Source organism: Chiloscyllium plagiosum, chromosome 1 (assembly GCF_004010195.1).
Source record: "Chiloscyllium plagiosum isolate BGI_BamShark_2017 chromosome 1, ASM401019v2, whole genome shotgun sequence".
Lineage (NCBI taxonomy): Eukaryota > Metazoa > Chordata > Chondrichthyes > Orectolobiformes > Hemiscylliidae > Chiloscyllium > Chiloscyllium plagiosum.
Window position 1 is genome coordinate 127,402,188 of NC_057710.1, and position 13,457 is coordinate 127,415,644.

Sequence of the window (13,457 nt, forward strand, 5' to 3'; positions counted from 1 at the left end):
AATTCCAAACTGTGCCAGCAGCTGAAAATATGCCAGAAGCATCTAGGCAGCATAATATTTGCATTTGTGCAGCACCGGGTAATAGTTAACCATGCTGCAGTGTCAATCTGTTCTGCTGTGGAGTGACACTGAAAGCAATACACTCTGCAAACATTGGCTGCAGTGCCATCCTTGATTCATAACCATCACAGAAGGGTTGAGATACTGGACTGCCTCACAGGGGCAGCCTTAGTAATGATTGCTGAGAAATTGTGATGCCTTTTAAAGCTCTCTAGAATTTGGGTCCAACTCCTTGTAACACATCCTTTTAATTCTGACAGCCCTCAAAATTTGACTTACACACAATCTTTTGGTTTCAACCTAGTGCCAACCAAATTAATACAAACTTATATCTGTTGGTCAGCAAGTTTGCCATTAAAGATCCATGTCTTTTCTTTTGACAGTGAATCATAGGATCCCTACAGTGTGGAAACAGGCAAATTGGGCCATCAGGTCCATACCAAGACTTTGGTTGGGAGCATTCCACCCAGACCAACTCTCCTGCCCCTGGATTTCCTATGGCTCATCCACTTAGCCTGTACATTCCTGGACAGGAAGGGCAATTCAGCCTATCCATCTAACCTGCACATTTTTGGACTGGAAGAGGAAACCCATGCATTAATGGGGAGAATGTGCAAACTCCACACAGACAGTCAACTGAGGCTGGAATCAAGCCTGGGTTTGTGGAGCTGTGAGGCAGCAGTGCTAATCACTGAGCTACAGTGCAACCCAAGTGGGCAAAGTAAGATCAGAAACACTTACGTACGATACTTTTAAAACAACATCTAGTTATATTGTGATTTTAAAACAATAATCTATGCCAATGTACCAATATAAATTAAATATGATACCACATCATGAAGGGAAATGTTACCTATTAAAGTGATGGTTTTTAAATAGCAAGTTAAAATCAGAAAGCTAGGGAGAGAGGCAGAGAGATGGAAGGAGGGAATTCTAGAGTTTACATCAGAGGCAGTTTGCGGAAGGTGCAACCACTAAAAGCAAATGATTAAAATTATAGGTGCTTAAGATACCAGAATTAGGGGAGACTAGATATCTCATAGGGCAGTGGGGTTACAAATAAATATAGAGAAAGGGAAGGGAGATGCCACTGAAAGGTTTGAAAACAAAAACGAGGATTTTACAGTCAAGATGTTTTTAAACTGGGAGCATACAGGGCCAGTAAATAAATTGGGCTGTGTGCAATTTAAGACCCAGGCAGAAGAGTTTTGGATGACCTTAAGTTTATGGAAAGTAGGGTCAGACAGCAGAAAGGAGCATGTTAGAATTGTCAGGTCTAAAGGCAATAAAGGAATGGTGGGGTTTCAGCAGGAGATAGCCCTAGACAGGTTAAAAGTGGTAAGGCTTGTTACCTGATGCAGCAGTACTTATGTTATCTCCTGTAGCATAAGAAACTGTGTACAGATAACATGGTACTGAAGACATTTATTACAGCTGACTCTTATGAACAAACATTGCATTCTTCATGCATCAGTGTCTGGGATAATATGAAGCTGTTAATTACAACAGAGCAGCATGATTCTAGTGGACTGTGATGCTTTAAGTGATCTGAGGTAAGATAGAGAATGAGACCTTTATACCATAATAATGATGTCTTAGGCATGATGCTTAAATATATGTCAACACAGTGAATGTGAGACTTAACTCAGTGGTGGTGGGGGAGATGGATTGGGTCTGGCAAGGTAAGTACCTGGTCAGGGAGTAATTAGGTCTGGTTAGGAAGTTATTTGAATGATTGGGGTAGTCAGGTTGGGTTTGGTGTAATCAGATGATGGAAGGGTAGTCAGGTTGCATTAGGAGAGTAGTTAGGTAATTGGATCTAGGGGAGTGGAGTTGTATCGGTGGACTTTAGATTGTTGAGTTGGGCATAGTTAGATAGACGGAGGCTAGTGGTCAGGTCTGGTTGTTTTGGAGGTAGTAGTCAGGTGGTTGGAGGATAAATAGGCCTGGCCGGAGACGCCTTAGATTGGACAGTAACCAGGTTAGGTTAGGGAGCAACAAACACAGAGAATGCTGAAGAAACTCGGCGGGCCTGGCAGCATTTGTGGAGAGAGAAACAAAGTTCATGTTTCAAGTCCAATGAATCTTCTTCTGAACTTCAGTTCCTTCAGATTTCCAGCGTCAGCAGTATTTTATTTTTCGTTAGATCAGGTGGCAGGTTGATGAGGTGATAGAGAGGCTGTAGAAACCAGTTAGGAGGTTTTGGGGTCAGGACGGATCAGGAGGGTTATTAATATCTTGTAATCAGGTCAGTTCAGGTCAGAGGGTTAGTCAGATTTCCGGGGGTAGTTGGGTTTGGTCATTGTTGTAGGCAATTTGTCAGCAGGTGGTATATTGCGTTGGGTCAGTGTTGTAGCTATGTGGTCAGGAGAGGTACTAGAGGATCTATTAGCTCGGTTGGCTGGAAGGGTGATGCTGGTGAAGTGACACCAACAACATGCATTTAATTTCTGCACCAGCCAAGGTCACTATGAAGGTTCTGCCTTCTAGACCTCATCCCTTATCTGAGGCATGATGACCTTCAGCTTAATCTCATCTTCAGTCATCTCTCTCCAGTGAGATGGCAGCCCACTGGGATTTTGGTGACTTTCCTTTTACTGCTAGGTTCGGTCAGTGGTGTAGCCTAGGGGTTGGGGATTAGTTGGATAGTCAGGAATGTAATCCTTTCAGGTCAGGTTGGTTGGTTGCGTGGTCACAGGAGGTAGTTGGGGTTGTGACGGAGTAGGAAGGGGGTACAGTTGTGGAATTACCCAGGTGTTAAATTGCATTTTATTCAGTCTAACATTTCCAGGGTAATTATTCAGTATGAGCCCTTCATCAGGAATGTGTTCCTCGGATGCTGCCTGACCTGCTGTGCTTTTCCAGCACCACACTTTTTGACACTGATCTCCAGCATCTGCAGTCCTGACTTTCAGAATAACTATTAACCAAGTTAATGCCACAAATCTGTCACAAGAAATCTGGGAGATGCATATCACCCACTGGAAGGTGAAATTCCCCTGGAAGTTTCCATATAGCTCCACCTGTCAGACTGGGTCCATACATACAGACCTCCGGGCTCCGAAAATCCTCAAACCAGAGAATTTGATCCAGAATGTTGTTAGTTAAAGGTCCAAAACTTCTCTTTTTTTATTCAGTCTTTCTGACTCATGTCCTTATTTTTACTTCAAAGTTTCCCTGAGAGTGATATAGAAACTGTCTAGGCAATTTTGCAGGGATAACGCATCATCAGAGGTGCCAATTTCTAAATGCAGTGTCCTGCATCACAAGTATATCTGTCAAATGCAACCCCTGAAATAATACCCTTTCCATTGCCCTCCATGAGCAGAATTCATTTTGGGTTTTCAGAGCTTGCTGCAATGTAGCCAACGGCTGCTACCTTAAAGGTGATTGAAATGATTTTGTATAGATTTTGTAAAGATTGCCCAACAAGTCCTAGCTCAACAATGCATTTGGAAGGATAGCCCCTTCCCATGGTCTGATTAAGTGGGATGGAGGGAAACAGTTTCTAATATCAGAGATACACAGAATGTTGTTGAAGACATTTTTTTTTAATAGATATTTTTATTATGGTGAGCTTGGTAGGGGGTAGGTGACCCACTGTGCCCAAGTCTTGGGAGGAGCACTATAGACTCAGTCTTACTGGGTCGCCGCCATCTTGGATCCCCGTTGAAGACATTTATTCAGAAAAGAGAGAGAGAAGCGTGAAGTTACAGGCTTATTAGCATAATATCTGTTATGGGACAGATGTTTGAAGCTAATGTCTAAGATGTTATAGTTGGGCATTTAGAAAATCTCAAGGTAACCTGTCAGAGTCTACAGATTTTGTGAAAGGAAAATCATGTTTAGCCAAGTTATTGGAATTCTTTGAGGAACTAACATACTGTGGAGAAAATTGGGCGTGTTCTAATTAGATTTCGAAAAAGTATTCAGTAAGATGCCACATAAATGGCTATTGTGGAAAATGACAGTTCATGGTTTAGCAACTAACATATTAGAAAAGTGTCATAAGAGCATAAGGACATAAGAACTAGGAGCAGGAGTAGGCCGTCCGGCCCTTCAAGCCTGCTCCGCCATTCAATAAGATCATGGCTGATCTTTGTGTGGACTCAGCTCCATCTACCCACGCTCTCACCATATCCCTTAATTCCTTTATTGTTCAAAAAAAACTACCTTAGCTTTAAAAATATTTACTGAAGTAGTGTCAACTACTTCACTGGGCAAAGAATTCTATAGATAAACAACCCTCTGGGTGAAGATGTTCCTTCTCAGTTCAGTCCGATATCTGCTCCCTCGGATTTTGAGGCTATGCCCACTTGTCCTAGCTTCACCTGCCAATGGTAACATCCTCTCTACTTCTATCTTATCTCTTCCCTTCATAATTTTATATGTTTAAGGTCAGGTCAGGTCAGAGGGTTAGTCAGGTGATGTTTATGAAACCAGTGCTGAGGAATTTCAATTACAAAGATAGATTGTATGCCTGTTTTGCTTGGCAAAGACAAAGGGGAAAGGAGATGTGAGTGAAGTACTCAAAATCACGAGAGATCTGCATAGAGTAAATAGGGAGAAAATCTTGCAACTCCTGAAATGATTGAGAATGAAAGAGCACAGATTTAATGCAATTTGTGAAAGAAACAAAAGTGCTATTAGGCAAAACTTTTTCATGCAACAAGTAGCTAGGGCTTGGGTTGCACTGTCTGAGAGTCTGGTGGAGTCAGGTCCAGTTGCGGTATTTAAACGGGAATTGTACAGTAGAATTAAGGGGATGTAAACAGGAAGTTTTAGAGAAGCTCAGCAAGACAGACAGCAAGTGTGGAGAAAGAATCAGGATTATCGCTTCAAATCCACAATTCTAAAGAAGAGACATTTTGAACTCAAAACATGAACTCTATTTCTCTTTCCATAGCTGCTGCTAAATGTGCTGAGTTTCCCCCAGCACTTTGTTTTTATTTCAGATTTCCAGCATCCACATTATTTTGCTTTTATAAGAATTAAGGGGAGAGGTCAAGAAAATTGTACAAAATGAGATGCTCATTCACAGAGTTGGCATTATCGTGATGGGCTGAATGGCTTCTTTCTGCATTGTAACAATTTTGTGATATTGCAAACAGATATATTAACCTGTGCTGTCTTCAGCGGAGGGATTATTACTATATTTAATTGGGGAGAAAATTAATACCCTGCTAATGAATATCAAAGATCCTTAAACTAATAGAACCTCTTTCCCCACAATGTGACCTCAGTCTAATCTGACCAGACTTTAATGAAAGTTAGTGCGTGCTGGAGGAAATAGCGGAGAGGAGATGCTAGGAATGCGAGTAAGAAGCAAGACTAGAATGGAGGGAATAAGCTCACAACTGTCCCACCATGGACTCTGATAAAGTTACACTTTAACATCCAGTTCATTTAGTTCACAGTGGTGCCACTCTGGGGGAGTAGTTCAGTGACTACCCATGATACAACCTATTGAGATTGAACTAATTTGTAATCTATATCTTTCATAGTGCAAATATTATGTCTGTTTTCATGCTTTTCAAAGACTGACCTGAACAGGGTATTAATTTCAATCATACACGAAATATACCTATCCAGAATGCCACAAGGCATTCTTCATGAAATCTTCTTTATTTTCATCTCTTAAAAATATTTAAAGGATAAAATATACAAAAACAGTTTATATACATAATACAACTTTTACACAAAGTTTTCTGAGGTCAGCATAATTCCAGGCTGAAAAGTGTCACTGCACAGAAATGAGTTTTATTTAGAAATGCCATTACTTTTGGTTAATATTACATGAAAAGCAGCATATATCTTCCAAAATGTAAGTATTTCACACACAAAAGTTCTGTACAGACTGAGCCCAGACTTCGGGTTTGGTGCTTAGATATATAAACAAAGTCCAGAGGTTCTCTTAAAAAGTCAATGATTGATAAACACTGCAGTAAAATCATGAGAAATGCACAGGCTTTCAACAGTAAAGAAAGACTGTTTCAAACTAAGTTACAAGCCAAATTTGAGACAATGTCAATCTATAGTACTTCCATATTCCTACTCTGAATATTATGTCCTCATTCTTCTATATTGTTCCTACACAGCACAGCATCGGTTCAAGAAAGATTATCTCAAACTTTGACTAGCCACTTTACAGCCTCCAGAATCAACACGATGATAAACAGTTTCCGATCATAGGCCACGCCCCTACATCTTCTTATTGGATATTAGTGAATTGTCCCCTGTTCTGTATTTTCCCATTTACACCTCCTCACAACACAGCTTTTTCCTTCACTTGCCCCATTGCTGTCTGTTTTGCCTTGCACTATCGTCCCTTTCGTCATCAGATCTCTCCACTCCTCACAGCCACAAGGACTGCAGCAGTTCAACAAAGTCGCTTACCAGCATATTCACATGTGCATAAAGGAATGGGGGATAAGTGCTGGCTTTGGCAGTGATGCACAAACCTAGCGAAATAATTTTCTAACAGTCAATAAGTCAATTCATTGAAAAATTGGCACTGATTACATTACCTGAAACAATAATATTTGAAAACCAATAGATGTTTCATTTTGATTCCTCCCTAAGTTCACAAGTCTATTATTATTTTCATGATCACATACACCTTCTGACGATTGGAAATTATTTTCCAATACTAATGGAGAAAGTTAACAAATTGCTTTCAGTTGTACAGTATCTGCTCCAGTCCCAGACCACATTCAGAATAATCGTACAAATCACATCCTGTAAAAAGAAGCTCTCCAGCACGGCACAACATTTCACAACAGCAGCCGGATTTCTCAGGCTCTGTGTAGACAATTACAATTACAGTGTAAGTAGGTTAAACAATGAAGTACATTCCAGAGGATCAGTACAGGGGAACTGCTCGAACAACATATCGAACAGTGATATCAGAAAGTGAGTGCCCTGCACAGGGCTTCTTCATTTCAGTGTTCACTGTACAGCAAATTCCGTGGGGGGGCAATCAAGTGAATCCCATCACAGCTTCAATTCTTAGTTATGTCGTCTGGAACCTGAAATACAATTAAATGAAATATTATTTTATTTTCTGTCAATTGTATTTATTTTGATAGTGAGGACAGTTAACAAAATGTTTAAGAATTATGCCCTGTTGCCTTTACAGTGCAGAGCAGAATATCATGGAGCTGACTGTGAGGGAAGGAATCATGAAAAGGAGTTGAAGTCCCTGTTTTGATCACTGAGTTATATTGAATTGTCTGATCTCAGCTGGCTGCTAAAGGTATGACAACCATGGCAGCTGGAGCATGGTATCGCTGAGCATTCCTACACCTGATTACTAACCAGAGACACCCCACCTCTGCTTCGATTTACCACGCATGCGTGATGTTGAGAACAGTGCAGGATTTAGACCTGATGCAATTGTGGTTGAATAGCTTGTTAGCATTCAGTCACAACTCACATGTAAATACCAGATTTAGGGACAGAGTAACAGAATGCACCAGGAGCCTGCACGATTGGGCAGCAGACTGGTATTAAAGCCTTGGCGAAGGAGCTGGAGAAAAGCACTACATTCAAGCATGTTTATTCATAGATAACATATGAATGTTTAGAAGCACCAACCTTTTCTGGATTTAATGATAATCTTCACCCACTTGGCATTGGGGTTCACACAAACTTTCTGCTCATTTTTCTTGGTGATGCTGTGAACAGAACATAAACCATCAAAATCTAATTCACAGAATTTGGATGTCTCTCATGCAAGGTTAAAATCAGTGACACAAACACAATTCATAAAATCTGTTACGTAAAGAAACTGCGGATGATCCAACAATGTTCATAAAAATGCTACAGCCATCTAAATTGAAATAGGAAAATAAGGAACATTAAAGCTGATATTCTGACCCATTTACTTACATTATCTCCTGTGTCTCACAATGTGGTGCTTTGGGAATGTATTGTAAATTCTTGATAGCGCTTGGATGAATAAAATCGGAGCTGGTCGTGGGACACAGACACCGTCCTTGATTACCTGGGATTGGAATGCCTGTAAATGAAATAAATTGATCCTCAAATCTGATTTTGATTGCAGTTTAGCAGAATGTTGGCATCTTATTTAAGCATTGAACTCAACAAGCATCACATTATCAATAGCATGTACCATCACTGTCTATTTAATTCTTTAATGAACAATCAACTACCACACAGACTTGTCCAATAAATCAGCTGAAAGACATTATTCCACATTGTATTGATTTTAAAAATCTAAAACACAAGATAGAAATACTGACATACCTTGTGCAGCAATAGCACACAGGAGCAGGATGGCAGTCAGTACAGCTGTTGCTCTGTTCATTTTTGACTTTGTTGCTGAATAGATTTTTTTGCTGAAGATCTTCTGTCTACTTCAGTGTCACTCTCTCCGTTGAATGAAGTTCTGCTAAAGACAGGTCCAATCAGCTCCTATTTATGGAGCTCCCTTACTTTCATTTTGCGTAATCTCAACCAATCAAAGCTGTCAAAATTCTGTGGTAGGGAATTTCCCTGCTCCTGAATCAACTTTCTTTCATTTTGCAGTTTTAATGAGATTCACCATGGTATGTAATTCACTGCAGTAACAGGGAGGTCATGTAAGCTGAATTTATTAAATTTAGATTTTAAGAAGTTAATCACAACTTTCACAAAATGAATGTAAATATCATATTTGGCAAAAATGCAAAAAAAAAGATGTGGGGGGATGAATTTCATTGTGTCAAATTTGTCCACTGATTAGCTTCACTGTAGAAATGATATAGGTACCTGTCTTCGGATGCTGCCTGAATTGCTGTGTTCTTCCAGCACCACTGATCCAGAACCAGATCTACTACTGAGTGATAAATAATATTTTCAAAGACACCCAACAAAAAGTTCAATGATTTTTACAAATTCTCATTGAATCAAGTCAATTAGAGTGGTAATAATACCTTTCCTTCATTATTTGTTAACTTTTAATAGTAATTAAAAATTACTGAAATCAAAGCCTCATTAATTTCATGCTTTTTATTGACTTTCTTAAGGTAGATTAATATCAGGTATTCTGCAGAATAATCCAGTTCTGGATTATACTGAGGACGGGTCACTGGACCCGAAACGTTAACTCTGATTTCTCTGCACAAATGCTGCCAGACCTGCTGAGTTTTAGCAGAAATTTCTGTTTTTGTTTGAGATTGTACACCTCAGCCACTGGGGTGCTTCTCACCAACATAACAGTAAATACAAAACAAATCAATGGAACTGCATCTTCTTAGTTACAGGGAGTGTTTCTGTCTTTCATTAACTATAATTTATCACGTGAATCTTGGACCTGAACGTTAAGGTTTGGAAAGAGGTAAAGTTGTGAAACTGTCATTCTGGATTTGTTTAGAGATGCCACTTGTAAGCAAATTTTAGTTTGAGAATGCAGCACCTTTAGTTCTGGAATAGAAATTTCTTTAAACTTCTTGTTCTTGCGGATATTTAAAATCATTTGATGTCAGACTTTATGTTGATTGTTTGTTCTTCAATCGGCATTGTTGACACAATAATTAACATGTTTCAGAAATATTCAGCAATCACTTACCACAAATTAAAATAGATTATATTTTAGATATTCATCCCCAAAATGAATAATTTCGAATTGACTGTGGAAAATTTTAGTTCCGCATTTTGCAGGTGACCCAGAGTACAATGTCACTTTCGGCACTTGGCATTGATCCCTGGGAAGCAAGCACGCGCAGAAAGTAAAAGTCATGGTTTACAAGAAATGGACTATCCTCCGACTTGACAAGGCAAGCTGCAGAATTTTGCTGACTTAAAATGTTCAAGGATCAACTGTAAATGCAGTGGATGTTAAATTAATGATTTTCACCCGCAAAGCATTTTTAAAAGCTGCAACATTATCACATCAGGGTGGTCAGGCATGAATATACCCAAGGGGCAGATTTAGACTTTCGGCAGCTACACAATGAGACTTCTACCCGAAATTACCTGATTTCCTGTCATTCACACGGGTTCACAATGAAATATGATTCTGGAATGCTATGAGTCACCGTACAAAGCCAGAGAGAGAGTTCGCACAGCTCCAACCTCAAGGTGTAACTTTTTTTTAAGATTCCCTACAGTGTGGAAACAGGTCCTTTGGGCCAACAAGTTCACATTGACCCTCCGTAGAGTAACCCACCAAGACCCATTTCCTTCTGACTAATGCACCTAACACTATGGGCAATCTAGCATGGCCAATTCACCTGACCTGCACATCTTTGGACTGTGGGAGGAAATCGGAGCACCCGGAGGAAACCCACACATGGGGAGAATGTGCAAACTCCACACAGACAGTCGCCTGAGACTGGAATCGAACCTGGGACCCTGGTGCTGTGAGGCAGCAGTGCTAACCACTGAGACACCATGCCACCCCCTCAGAACTGACGAACATGTGAACAGTGACCATGGTAAACTTTTGTGCTTTGAAAGGAATGATATCTTCCATCCCTCAGTAGGCAGTCCCTCATGCTCTTTCATGGATTAACAAGGATTGATAGGGTAAGTGTAAGACCTGGATCTGAAAGTATTAGTGAAGGCCTTCCCCCAGAGTGGGTATCAATGGGATTGTACAATGTACTCACAGTTTCAACAGGTGCTTCCAGTTTGAGCAGAGAAGCTAATATAACTTGTGCAAGGTGTGTACCTGGACACTTGCATCTAGCCATTTATCTGAACCCCACCTGTTCATTGAGAACTGTCAACAGTCGCCTCAATTTCTCTGCCATGCCCACCCCATTCAAAGCCATCTTCTTCTGAACTGACTGCATCCTGACTTTGTAAATAAGCCTGCCGACAAGGGTGGTGCAGTTGTTGTCATAGAGTCATAGAGATGTACAGCATGGAAACAGACCCTTCGGTCCAACTTGTCGAAGCCGACTGGCATACTGCCTGTATGTTGCGGAGGCTGAGTGCCAGTTCTCAGATATCTCCTTCTGTCACCACCCCCCTAGATCATGACCCCATCATGGAACATCAGGTCATTGTATCCACTATGGTCATGAAGCGCATTTCATCTTGGGATCATCCCATCCTCCCCCTCCCACCCTCCCACCCCACTGCCTCCAAGCTTACAGTCCCCCAACCGCACACAGCCCCATTCCACCACATTCCCAAAATCCACGTACAGGACTTCCCGGGCAGAGCCATTGATCCTGCATGCTCCTGCCCAAAAGAAATAATCTCTTTCAACCAAAGTTCAATGGTTTTCGCCCCTTAACCGGTCCCTTCTCATTTACATCACAATTCTTCAGACGCTTGGTTTCAGAATTTTCAGCCACCTCCTCTTCGCCAGGGGCATGTAGTCTCTTTACACGTTCATCCTCAATCGGGATGGTCTCATAGAATCATTGAACCCTTACAGTGCAGAAAGAGGCCATTTGACCCATTGGGACAACACCGACCCTCGCAGAACCAGCCCTCTACTATATTCCTATTACCGCAGATTTACCATGTCTAATCCACCTAGCCTACACATCCCTAAACACTCTGAACAATTTCATCACTTAACCTGTAATCTTTGGATGTTTGACAGTTTTTTTTTACATTTGGTTTTTGTTGTTAAGTTCAACTTGCAGACTACAGTAGGGTTTATGTTAACCCCTGTCCTTGTGTAGTTTTCTAAATTCAACCTGTTCTGATTAATTATGACACAACTCAGAGTAGATAGGACTTAAACCCAGCCACTGTGCCACAGGTGCCCTCTTGTCCTTAAATATTGTTCAAAGGAGAAACCACTAGAGATGTCTGGGAAACAATCCACGAGGGTGGCTTGCTGCTGTGCATGGGATGATTAGCCCCTTGTTACCTTTAGGGTCGTAAGAGATCACAGCCCAGTCTGTTTTGACTTGCCTTTCAGCCCTATTAACTCATCCATTCACAATATTGATGGGTTAGGAAGGAGCTGTTCATACCTAGAGGAGTGCCACCTGCTTATAATGGGGTCACAGTAGACTTTGTATCTCAATGGAATACCATGTGACTTCACGTGCTCAAAAGAGCAGCCACTTTAAGTTCATGTCTGTTTTGCAAAGCTGCAGTTTTTATAAAGTTCTATATATGACCATCTAAAGAAATGATTATTCAAAATTTGACATAGCACATCTTCATGACAGTGGAAAGAGTCACATCATTAAATACAGCCAGTGAAAGGAAGAAAGATTTCCTGTAAATTACGGGCTTTACTTCCACCAACTGGTCTGTGCTTTCTTTGATTTCTGTATATGGATCAGGTGTAAAATCAGGAACTGGATTTCTCTACAAATTATCTGATGCTCCTTGCATGAGGAACATCAATAAAATCATCAAATTTTTTATACTTGAATAGATCAATATTTAATTGTTCGTTGTTTAACGCTACTCCTTTTAATGAAGGTAAAAGGCTGAAATATTGCAGTAAAAATGATAGTGGGGTGGAAATTGGAGATTACTGCATCTGTCACCCATTAAATAACTTTAGATCAGTAGATCTGGCACCTAGATCTCCCTTACAGTGAAGCTGATTGAATGTAATTATGATGAGTTATTTTAAATCCAGACATATTTAATTAAGAATCTATAACATGTCCGTGATTGAGGCGAGCTGCAGAAAATTGACAATATAATTCAAACTAATGAAAAAATGTCGTCTGAGGAGCAGAGAGATTCCCTGACACAATTTCAATGGCTTTCACTTTTCGAGATTATGCAAAACAAAAGAACATGCTCCCCTTACACCCACCCCAGTCCTGAAGAGAGGTCAACCCCCAAAATGTTGACTTCTCCACCTCCTGATCCTGCCTGGCTTGCCGTGTTCTCCCAGCCCCCTGTTTGTCTACCTCAATAAGTAGGAGCTTATTGGATCTCTCTTCAGAAGAACTTGATTAAACAGAGAGTGTGGTACTAAAATAGACAAAAGATCCTTCAATAGAAATCTGTTTAGCAACAAAGTCAAAGATGAATGCAGTTAAAAATCGCACAACAGCAGGTTATAGTCCAACAGGTTTATTTGGAAGCACTAGCTTTCGTAGCAATGCTCCTTCATTAGATCGCTATGGAACAGGATCATAAGACACAGAATTTATAACAAAAGATTACCGTGTAATGGAGCTGAGATGATATATTGAGAAAAACCTAGATTGCTGTTAAGTCTTTCATCTTTTAGATTAGGCCCATTCTAAAAGATGAAATCTTAATAGCAATTCTTTCACCTCCACCACATCTGGTCCCAGGAGGACCAGTACCACTACAGAATACGCCAGATGGCCTCTTTCTTTAAAGACTGCAATTTCCCCTCCCACGTAGTTGATGATGCCACTTCCTGCATCTCCACCCTCGAAACCCACCCCTCCAAGTGCAACAAGTACAGAACCCCCCTAGTCCTCACCTTC

At 40.6% G+C, this 13,457-nt stretch overlaps 1 protein-coding gene across 1 annotated transcript; it reads right to left on the reverse strand.

Moving 5' to 3' along the window:
• Positions 1 to 6,260: 6,260 nt before the first annotated feature.
• LOC122553046 (interleukin-8-like) lies at positions 6,261 to 8,473 on the reverse strand. Its single transcript, XM_043696518.1, has 4 exons — positions 8,329 to 8,473; positions 7,951 to 8,080; positions 7,657 to 7,736; positions 6,261 to 7,088 (listed from the first exon to the last, which is right to left on the reverse strand). The coding sequence occupies exons 1-4, from the start codon at positions 8,387 to 8,389 to the stop codon at positions 7,069 to 7,071; spliced, it is 291 nt and encodes a 96-aa protein (XP_043552453.1). The 5' UTR covers positions 8,390 to 8,473; the 3' UTR covers positions 6,261 to 7,068.
• Between the last annotated feature and the right edge of the window lie 4,984 nt (positions 8,474 to 13,457).